The sequence below is a fragment of the Ipomoea triloba genome, chromosome 1 (assembly GCF_003576645.1).
Source record: "Ipomoea triloba cultivar NCNSP0323 chromosome 1, ASM357664v1".
Lineage (NCBI taxonomy): Eukaryota > Viridiplantae > Streptophyta > Magnoliopsida > Solanales > Convolvulaceae > Ipomoea > Ipomoea triloba.
Genome location: NC_044916.1, coordinates 5,157,248 through 5,168,356, shown reverse-complemented (window position 1 = coordinate 5,168,356; position 11,109 = coordinate 5,157,248). Strand labels below are relative to the sequence as shown.

General features: G+C 35.3%; 1 protein-coding gene across 1 annotated transcript in view; it reads right to left on the bottom strand.

Annotated features, from left to right (window-relative positions):
- Nucleotides 1–2,890: 2,890 nt before the first annotated feature.
- Nucleotides 2,891–11,109, bottom strand: part of LOC116023810 (probable LRR receptor-like serine/threonine-protein kinase At1g07650) — a 13,735-nt gene continuing 5,516 nt past the window's right edge. The window contains exons 8-24 of the mRNA XM_031264830.1: nucleotides 7,810–7,878; nucleotides 7,660–7,731; nucleotides 7,179–7,250; nucleotides 6,994–7,062; nucleotides 6,753–6,821; nucleotides 6,509–6,574; nucleotides 6,345–6,413; nucleotides 6,221–6,259; nucleotides 6,091–6,125; nucleotides 5,532–5,908; nucleotides 5,251–5,446; nucleotides 4,900–5,034; nucleotides 4,377–4,495; nucleotides 4,057–4,267; nucleotides 3,697–3,934; nucleotides 3,440–3,590; nucleotides 2,891–3,324 (exon numbers count right to left, since the gene is read on the bottom strand). Coding sequence (XP_031120690.1) covers nucleotides 3,016–3,324; nucleotides 3,440–3,590; nucleotides 3,697–3,934; nucleotides 4,057–4,267; nucleotides 4,377–4,495; nucleotides 4,900–5,034; nucleotides 5,251–5,446; nucleotides 5,532–5,908; nucleotides 6,091–6,125; nucleotides 6,221–6,259; nucleotides 6,345–6,413; nucleotides 6,509–6,574; nucleotides 6,753–6,821; nucleotides 6,994–7,062; nucleotides 7,179–7,250; nucleotides 7,660–7,731; nucleotides 7,810–7,878 — 2,296 coding nt within the window. The 3' untranslated portion in view covers nucleotides 2,891–3,015. The remainder of the gene's footprint in view (nucleotides 3,325–3,439; nucleotides 3,591–3,696; nucleotides 3,935–4,056; nucleotides 4,268–4,376; nucleotides 4,496–4,899; nucleotides 5,035–5,250; nucleotides 5,447–5,531; nucleotides 5,909–6,090; nucleotides 6,126–6,220; nucleotides 6,260–6,344; nucleotides 6,414–6,508; nucleotides 6,575–6,752; nucleotides 6,822–6,993; nucleotides 7,063–7,178; nucleotides 7,251–7,659; nucleotides 7,732–7,809; nucleotides 7,879–11,109) is intronic.

The following is an 11,109-nucleotide window of genomic DNA, read 5'->3' as shown; positions in this document are numbered from 1 at the left end:
ATATAAAATGAAACTGAATAATATTTTCACATTTTTGAGTGTATATTGTCCAATGAAACTGTAGTTATAATTATATCAAAATGATATTGTTGTTGTATTGAAAGAAACTGCAGTGTATTATAAAAGAAATTGTAGTTGTGTTGAAAGGAAACTGAATAACAGTTTCACATATTTGAGTGTATAATGTCGAATGAAACTGCAGTTATATCGAAAAGGAACTGCAATTGTGTTGAAAGGGAACTGCAGTGTATATAAACTGAAAGTAAATGGCGCGGAACAAAATCCGTTTCAGTTGTTTGTTTTCATTAATCAAAACGACGTCATTTTGATGCATGGTCCACAGTAAAATTTGGGAAAGGAACTACGGCAGAGTTGAGGATCATGGAAAAACATGGCTGCTACCCAATTGAGGCCCTAGCTTGGGCCAAATTGATTCCACTAAACATAGTGGAATTAATTCTACTACATTAAACCCAAATGCTAAGGCATTTATCTTTTGTGGGATTAATGCCAATGCCAAAATAGAACTTTTGAGTTCAGTCACAGACTCACAGGAAGGATAATAGGACGGCGGATCGGTTAGCATTATTGAGGTCAACTACGTATAGTTTGGTCGGGTGGAGGGATTGGGAGGAATTGCTTAGTCCGAGGATGATGTTGGAGTTGCATATGACGAATTTTAGTTCGGATTTCAATTATGAGCCGAGCTTTCGATTTTCAAATTTTGATGATGAGACATATGTTGAGCAATTTGAGTGCGCTGGGGGTGCAATGGAGGTCGATCATGTGGTGGGCGCGAGAAGGGGCGTGGTCACTATGAGTTTAGGTATAAGTTTTGATTGTTGTTCAGTGGGTTTGTCCTTATTTTGAGACTTTGATTTGGTCTAGTTTCTTCTTTTGTTTCTCTTGTTTTGGTGGATTAATAAAGTGTTTGGTTTCTCTTTTATATATATATATATATATATATATATATATATATATATATATGAGTTCGTGTAGACAGATCTAGACTATATTGAATGCTTAAAATCAATAGCTTAAATTTCACCAACTATGCAATGCGATTGTGCAAGTGAAGTGCATAGTTGCACAGTTGGCCAAATCTAAGTCATTGATCTCAAGTATTAAATGACCCAAATCTGCCCACACGAACTCATGGAAAAATGTGGACTCACGGGAACACTGTTCAGAAATGCACAAAGGTGAAATGCACAAATGAACCGTAAAAACGCACCATAACCTGGTGCATTTTTGAACACGTGGTGGTGCATTCATGCACAACTGGTGGTCCATATCTACACGTCCACATGGGAAGCTTTGTCCGCACGGACCATATATATATATATAGTTGAGATGTCAAAAATGATATATACAGGACCCTGAAAAGGGATTCTTCCCAACACTCTCTTCATTAATATAATGAAATTTATCTACAAACTAGTTTTATACGCGCATTGCGCGAATAGGTTAATGCCCAATGTTTATATTTAAATAAATATTTGAAAGTATATCAATGCAAGATTATATAGGAGAAGTTTATACATGGGTAATTGAATGTCGAATTTTTTTATTTAAATATTTAACTCAAAGTATATGAATCCAAGATAATATAGAAAATTCATTATAATTATTACTAAAATAAATGTTTGCAACCTTGTAAAATCGATAGTCTAAAAATGATAGTCTAAATAAATACTACTTTTAATTTGAATTTTTCTAAGTGTTCTTAATTCTCTTTTGAGTAACATTGTCATTGTCTTCATCTTTACTATTTGTTTTCTTCCTTTTTGTTGGTAGTGTGTTATTTGCAATTCGGTTATTGTTGGTAGCATAAATGACAATGTCATGCAATGAGATTATGATATAGGAGCTATGGACTTTCCTTTAGTGTTCTGCTTGGGGTTCATTTGGTTTAGCCATTATTTTTGAATGAGTTATTGTGGATAAAGAAATCCCTAGTTTAAGAAAAAAGATTAAATAAATTAATAAAAATTTGAAAATTTAAAATATTATGTATTCTAAAGATATAAAAAGGTAGTTTCTTGCTTTAATTTGCTGGGTAATGGGTTATTTGAGTACTTTCATTGTCAACAAATCCTTCAAGTAGTTAATAGGATTGGTTTCAAACTGTTCTTTTTTATTTTTTCATGGTATTAAAGAAATACATATGTATCATTTTTTGGTGTAACTACTAATTTATTTAATTGAATAAGAGTAAAATAGAGTGATTATTCCGCTTCAATTTGTTAGGTTATTATTTGAGTACTCTCTTTGTCAACAAATCCCCAAGTAGTTAATATAATTAGCTTCAAATTATTTTAAATTTTTTTTTCATAGTATTAATAAAATACTTGGTAAATAAATATATAACATTATTTTGTACTATAACTTTGATATTTAATTACAAGATATTGTAAAAATAAGATAATGGACAATGTAATGAATATCAATTGATAAACTCTTATTTAATTTAATTTTTGGATAATGAATAATTTTTTCAAATAAAGGTATTGTAGACACATAATTCTAAATTAAAGAAATACATATGTATCATTTTTTGTTGTACCTACTAATTTATTTAATTTAATAAGAGTAAAATATAGTGATAAACTTAATTATGTCAAATTTGATTGAGATGAGGTTCGAACCTAAGACCTTTCTTATAGAAATTAATGGGTAAGTTAAAAGTTAACGGAATATTAACGGAGAAGAGAATATTTAACGGAAAACTTAACGGATAATCATAAAAGTAAGGTTAAATTAGGTAATCTCTATTAATAATATTAATCTGAATTATCTTAACCATCTATTTGATTAAATAATTTGACCGCCATTTTTCTACCCATTTTAGGCCTAACTCTCTTTGGCTCTTATTAGTAGATTAGTAGAGTAGATATCAATATGCACATTTGCTTAGTCATTGGCTCTTAGCAAGCTAACAGTCCTTTGGAAGGAAGGAAATTGAATGTTACAAGTATAATTTATTGTAATTTTTAAAGATACAATTTTTCATTGTTAAGTTGCTTTTGAAGAAAAATTTACTTGGTGAGGAGAATCACTTAAGCCCACTGGCATTTCATCATAATGATCTGCTATTATTTCTTGAGAATTGAATTCATGTAGATCGGAATTGTATTCAAGAATACCATCATGGCTTTCAAGCAAGTTGACGACTGTAGACATGGATGGCCTAAGGCTTGGGGCATGGTTAATGCAAAGCAAAGCTACTTTGATCATTCTGATTGCTTGTTCTTTATCAAAATCAGAACCCAATCTTGGATCTATTAGCTCCAATAGGTTACCATTTTCTTGAAGAACAAGTGCCTGAAAATTGTGCATAAATACAACCAAACACAATAACATTTAAAAATAGGAAACCTAGTTTGACAAGTCTGTAATATATGAATTATGAGTTTGGAAGTACTAATTAATATCTCACCCGATCAAGGAGGCAAACATAGTCCTCATCAGGATGATGCTTCATGTTCTTTTTCCCGGCAACAATTTCTAGTGCCACCACTCCAAAACTATAAACATCAGCTTTAAATGTTAAGTACCCCCAGAGTGCATATTCAGGAGCCATGTATCCTCTGTATAGAAAAGAAAAAAAAAAAAGAGAGTGACTATTCCTTTCAACTACATGATGATATGAATTTGGAAATAGAAATTGGACGAGAAATTGTAATAACATCTTACACTGTTCCAGCAACTCTTGTGCTGATGTGTGTATTCTCATCATCGTCAAGCTTAGCTAGACCAAAATCAGAAATTTTTGGATTGAGTTCTTTGTCAAGAAGCACGTTGGTGGCTTTAATGTCTCTATGAACAATTTTTATTGCTGATTCTTCGTGCAAGAAAGCTAAACCTTTTGCAATACCGAGACAAATTTTTTGTCTGGTAGGCCAGTCTATAGTCAATTGACAATCTTCTGGACCTGTAATTATCTGTTAACTTAGAATATTCATGTTTATTTTGAAAATTTTATTAAATTATCACATTTCTAGTTTAATGGCTTATGTTTTTTTTTTTTTTTTTCAATTGTGATTTCAAACTTACCAAAAAGAGCATGGGCAAGGCTGTTGTTTTCCAAGTACTCATACACTAGCAACAACTGCTTTCCCTCAACACAACACCCATGAAGTTTCACAAGATTAGGGTGTTGCAAACAAGAAATCACGCCTATTTCATTCAAAAATTCACGATTTCCTTGTCTTGATATAGATGAGAGTTGTTTCACAGCAATAATTGTACCATCCAATAATGTACCCTGGTTTTATACAAGGCAAAAATCCAATATCATCAAACTAAGCATCTATAGTTCAAAAGTTAAAGAAATAATCAATTTATAGTTTATGCACATTCATATTTCTATATACCTTGTAAACATGCCCAAAACCACCTTCCCCAATCTTATTTGTAGCACTAAAGTTGTTTGTAGCGGCTTTAATTTGTCTGAAAGTGAATAATCCAGTTCGTAGATCAAGGCCTCGTAGTTCTGTATCCATACAATTACTTTAAAGAAATGGCTAGTGCATGAAAAAAGAATAAATAAATAAAAAAACACAATATTTTTGGAAAAATCTAGTGGGCACATTTTCAACAGCATCCATAATTTTTTTTTTTATTTAAGAACCTAGGTTGCTCATAGCTGACCAGTTCAAACTGAGAAGGCCACCGATTAGGGTTAGCCCCGTTTTTGAATGACCAATAGCTCACTCCCGTTGGGAGTCAAATTTGTAACCTTGTAATTACCAAGTTAACAGCCTGGCAACTTGACTAGACTTGCTGGCCTCATGTTTGGAATTTTGTTTCTATGTTTGAGCACATGCACAAATTGTCACTATGTCCAAGTTTCCCATACAAAATTAGAAAGTAATTGAAAGTACATGCAGATATTACCTTGTTCCCGTGAGGTCTTGTTTCTAATGTAGATCTTCCACCCAACGAAACAGAGAATTGTGAAAATAAGAAACAAAGAAGAAGCTACTGCAACAACTATGATTAAAGTCTTTCTATTTTTGGGAGGCTTGAAATCTGCATGTTTGTGGAAAAGGCATGATAGCTAGTTAGATATCTTTTCTTTATCTGCAACTAAACAGAAACAATGACAAAGAAATCTGCAAAATTTGCCAAGAGTAACTATTCAAATATTTAAAATAAAATTAAAAAAAACATAAACATCTATATTATATTAATGAAAAATCTAATTAACCCCACTGGTAATATATTAGACTCATCACTAATACTTACCAGATTCCACAGAAATGGCAGATATCAAAGGGCCATATGCCCCTGCATGTGGGACTACAGTTGTTCCCTTTTCAGCATACTCAAAGCGCAACTCAAGAGTTCTATTCTGGACAACTACTTGAAATTGTTTAACTAATGGTTTATCAGCTCCTTGTGCTTCAGTTTCAATATCAAAATCCTTTATTTTTTGTTCACCCTGTATCCATTAAAATCACTATAGTCAAATGCACAACACTAAGCGATTGAAGCCCTAAGTTTAAACTACAAAATACTCCATTGACCTGTATATAAACATCAAATAAGCGCCTTCCAAGACTTTGAAAAGATCTATTATCTCTCAAAACTATCTCTGCGAAATGAAGTTTCACAGTATAGTGTCCATTTGCTAAACAGCGTCCATAATATGTCAATGATAAAGGAGACAAGCGAGCTGTCTGGTAGATTTTAGAGTCTTTTCCTTTTATGACAGATATATTTGTTGTTGTATAGTCTGTTATTGTTACTGGCCTATCCCAAAAGTAGCCGGTATTACTGGTTACCCAGTTCTCTTTATTGGAAACAAATTTCGCGAGGCCAGTAGAATCTTCATCTGCGTCATAAGTAGTGTCACCAATCACAACATTGCCTCCACCACAGTTGATGTGAAATGAATACCAATCTGCAGAAAAATAAAAAACACAAGCTAGACATAAGAGAAAGGGCTACTGCTTGCCAATTGCAAATGCTTCTCATTGCTAATTATCATCAACTTTAATTTGATGCATAAATGGATTGTGAAAGATGCTCAAATCAATTAAGCAAAAGATATATGATGCAAGCATCATGATATGATGTGCTTACCTTTCGTGCAATTTTTTAGACACTTCCCAAATTTGCTATATATACAAAGCCAAAAAAGGGGATAAAGTTAAAAAATCTTTAGATTAGGAATATTCACAGCTTGCTAGAGGATATATATGTTAAAACTTACTCATTTTCTCCTCCTCCATTATAGCTTTTGAACAAGTTTCTGATAAGAAAATGAAAAAGCTAAAATAATCCATGTTTGAAGGAACACTTGAAAGTATAAATACATAGAAGAGACAGAATCTTACAGGGTTTCCCGACTGCAAATTGGTGACCCGGAGCTCTCCTCAAAATTATTGTAAGAAAGATCTATGAAGCTGCACACCATTTTTTTATGAACTCTAGTATATATGGAATATAATAATTGAACAACAAATGTAATCATGCACATAATATATTAGACTAAACTTACTATCTGGAATCTCGATTTAGAACCCATTGAGGTATTTGCCCAGTAAGAGAGTTGTTCGTTAGATACCTAAGAATAGAGAGAGGTTATGAGTTTAGAGTGAGTTCATCAACTGAATCACAGCCAAATTCAAGTATGAGAAACATAACTAGAATGCTGATTTGCTTTCTATTAGAACAAAAATGCTGAAATAGACAGGAAGTTTCTTATGCATAATTGTTAACATCAAAATTGATTTGTTACTCACAGGTACTGCAGTTTATCAAGAACGTTAAGACCATCAATTCCTCCTTCCAGATTATTAAAACTCAAATCCCTGCAAATTCAATGTGATAACAAAACAACAAATTAAAGAAAAGAAGTATATCAACTTAAGAACTAGTGGTTCTCTTAGGTGGATCAAAATTTGCCCATAGTGAAATAGATCTAATAGTTCATTAATTAACAGCTGAGAAGAGTCAAAAGAAAATTCAAGTTACAGAAATTACAGTTGTTTCAAGCCTGTCATATTAGATAAATCTGGTATCTTCCCAGAAATATTACACCTCCTCAACATCCTGCACCAAAAATTGTTTTTGTTTTTGCATATATAAATAATTTCAATTCATGCTGGAATGTAATTACGAAACTAACATAAGTAATTATTTTTGGAAAGGAAATGCATTTTACTCACAACATTGCTATGCCTGTCTTGTTGTTAAATGCAGGAATTCTGGATACGCCTCCATTTAGGTCACTGATTCTACTGCAAATTCGTGTTATTAACAATTACATTTTAGTTTGTTGATCTTAACCATAGAAAGTTATGCTACAATCAAAACGTGTGTATTAATTAATTAAATTGTGGAAAAATTACATTTTTTGTTCTTCAGTTATACCTGTGGTACAGATTTAGTCTTAAATTAATAAATGGGTGACCATCTTTAACCCAAGTTATGCACCAAGTGACGATTTTAGTCTCTCAAAGACTATTTCGGCCACCAATATGTCACTTAATAAAGTGGTTGATTTAGACTAAACTTGCCACTTTGTCATAACTCAGTTAAAACGATCACACATATAACTCAAAAACTAAACCTGTACGTAGCACGGGTGTAACTTGAGGACCAAAAATGAAATTTCCCCTTAAATTGTCAAAGGAAATCTTAACTCACAGTTGTAGTAAGTTTGTCAATGCAGAAATATTTTCAGGTATAGGTCCTTCAAACCCACTTGCTTGAACCTCTCTGCCAATCATGCTTGTCAATAAAACAACTATTTCATATGGAAATTTCTATTTTAAATTGTTAGATTTAAATACTTACAATTTTTGAAGGGCTTTCAAACCTTGAAAGCTAGGCATTTTTCCAGTAAAGTTATTCCTACTGATCCTACTGCATTGATTTCCCAAAGAGGCGAGGATATTGACAAGTGAGCATGAAGTATATGTCGGCAGAATTAGGCAAATGGATTAATTTGGCAGCAGCCACAATGGTTAGGCAAGTTGCAAAGTTTGATCAAGAATGTTAGGCAAGTCCAAGAGTTAGGCACCTACAAAGTTTGAACAAAAATATTTATTGTTTGGTCCCTACATTTTAGGCTAACTACAAAATGACCCCAATTTCTCAACTATAAATAGGGAGGTCATTTGCCATTCTTGTCATCCCAAATCATTCTATTCTTCCCTCATATACTAGAGATATTAGAGAGTTTGTTGAGTGTATTTCTCCTTCCTAGCAAGAGAGAATTATCCTTGTTTTCTCCTTGTTAGTTAGAGAGTGGTTGTAACTCCTATTTTCTCATAGTGAAATTCTTCTACCCTTGCCCGTGGTTTTTACCCTAATTTGTTTAGGGGTTTTCCACGTAAAATCTGTGCCTCATTTATTTTTCTTTCTCAAATTATTGTTGCAATCTGATCTATCCCACTTCCGCGGGCGCAACAATTGGTATCAGAGCCTTCAGATATATTGTTCAGAATTTGTTTCAAGAACAATATGGCAGCGAAATTTGAGATTGAAAAATTCAATGGGAAAAATTTCTCATTGTGGAAATTGAAGGTGAAGGCTATCCTGAGGAAAGACAACTGTCTAGCGGCTATCAGTGAAAGGCCGGTGGATTTTACTGATGACAAAAAATGGAGCGAGATGAACGAGGATGCTATGGCAGATCTATACCTATCAATAGCAGATGGAGTATTGTCAAGCATCGAGGAAAAGAAGACGGCCAAGGAGATTTGGGATCACCTCAACCGGTTGTACGAGGCCAAGTCACTGCACAACAAAATTTTCCTTAAGAGGAAATTATATACTCTTCGTATGTCAGAATCTACTTCAGTGACGGAACACTTAAATACGCTGAATACTCTATTTTCCCAGCTTACATCTCTAAGCTGTAAAATAGAGCCACAGGAGCGTGCGGAATTTCTACTTCAGAGTCTACCTGATTCGTATGATCAGCTCATCATCAACTTAACAAACAACATCCTTACAGACTATCTAGTCTTCGATGATGTTGCAGCTGCAGTTCTTGAAGAAGAAAGTCGGCGCAAGAACAAGGAGGACAGACAAGTCAATCTGCAACAGGCAGAGGCGTTAACGGTGATGAGAGGAAGGTCAACAGAACGTGGCCAAAGCAGTGGTCGTGGTAGATCAAAATCAAGTAAGAAGAATTTAAAGTGTTACAACTGTGGAAAGAAGGGTCACCTGAAGAAAGATTGTTGGAATTTACCTCAAAATTCCAATCCTCAAGGAAATGTTGCAAGTACCTCAGATGATGGAAGTGCTCTTTGTTGCGAAGCACCAATAGCCAGGGAAGGCAGAAAAAGGTTCGCGGATATATGGCTCATAGACTCGGGAGCCACATATCACATGACCTCAAGGAAAGAATGGTTACATCATTATGAACCAATCTCAGGAGGATCTGTGTACAGCTGCGACGATCATGCCTTGGAGATTATCGGCATTGGAACCATCAAGCTGAAGATGTACGATGGAACAGTCCAAACTGTTCAGGATGTGCGGCACGTGAAGGGCTTGAAGAAAAATCTATTATCCTATGGAATATTGGATAATAGTGCAACCAAGATTGAAACACAGAAAGGAGTTATGAAGATTTTCCAAGGAGCGCTTGTGGTGATGAAAGGGGAGAAGATAGCTGCAAATTTATACATGCTGAAGGGAGAGGCTTTGCAAGAAGCAGAGGCATCGGTTGCCGCATGTAGTCCAGACTCTACGCTGCTATGGCATCAGAAACTTGGGCACATGTCAGAACAAGGAATGAAGATTCTTGTGGAGCAAAAGCTACTTCCGGGGTTAACAAAGGTATCACTTCCTTTGTGTGAGCATTGTATAACAAGTAAGCAACATCGTCTTAAATTCAGCACATCAAATTCTAGAGGCAAGGTTGTTCTAGAATTGGTTCACTCTGATGTGTGGCAAGCACCGGTTCCATCCCTAGGAGGGGCAAAGTATTTTGTCTCATTCATCGACGATTACTCTAGGAGATGCTGGGTGTACCCTATCAAGAGAAAGTCAGATGTGTTTGCGACTTTCAAAGCCTTCAAAGCACGGGTGGAACTTGATTCCGGGAAGAAGATCAAGTGTTTCAGGACAGATAATGGAGGGGAATATACAAGTGAGGAATTTGATGACTTCTGCAAGAAGGAAGGCATCAAAAGGCAGTTCACGGTGGCATACACTCCTCAACAAAATGGAGTGGCAGAGCGGATGAACAGAACCTTGCTGGAAAGGACAAGAGCAATGTTGAGAGCTGCGGGCTTAGAAAAATCATTCTGGACAGAAGCAGTCAATACCGCCTGTTATTTGGTGAATCGAGCTCCATCAACTGCAATCGAGCTGAAGACACCAATGGAGATGTGGACTGGTAAGCCTGTTGATTATTCAAACCTCCATATATTTGGAAGCATTGTGTATGCAATGTACTATGCCCAGGAAATTACAAAGTTGGATCCGAAGTCCAGGAAATGTAGATTCTTGGGGTATGCTGATGGAGTAAAGGGGTATCGCTTGTGGGATCCCACTGCCCACAAAGTTGTCATCAGCAGGGATGTTATCTTTGTAGAGGACAAGCTACAAAGAGGAGAAGTTGATGATAGCATGGAAAAAGAAAAGCCAGAAACTACTCAGATACAGGTAGAGGAGGAATTTGAACAAGATTCTTCTGAAGTAGAACCGGCACACGAGGAACCAGAACCAGAACGCTCTGGAGCTCCAACAACTCGTCAATCAGACCGTGAAAGAAGACGTCCCACTTGGCACTCAGATTATGTTATGGAAGGGAATGTTGCATACTGCCTTCTAACAGAGGATGGTGAGCCATCAACCTTTCAGGAGGCGATAAACAGCTCAGATGTTTCTCAATGGACGGCAGCAATGCAGGAAGAAATAGAAGCTCTCCATAAAAATAATACATGGGAACTTGTGCCACTACCACAAGGAAGGAAGTCAATTGGTAACAAATGGGTCTTCAAAATCAAAAGGAATGGTGACGATCAAGTGGAGCGGTATCTTGCAAGACTGGTGGTGAAGGGATATGCTCAGAAAGAAGGTATTGATTTCAATGAAATATTTTCACCTGTGGTTCGACTAACAACAGTTCGTGTAGTT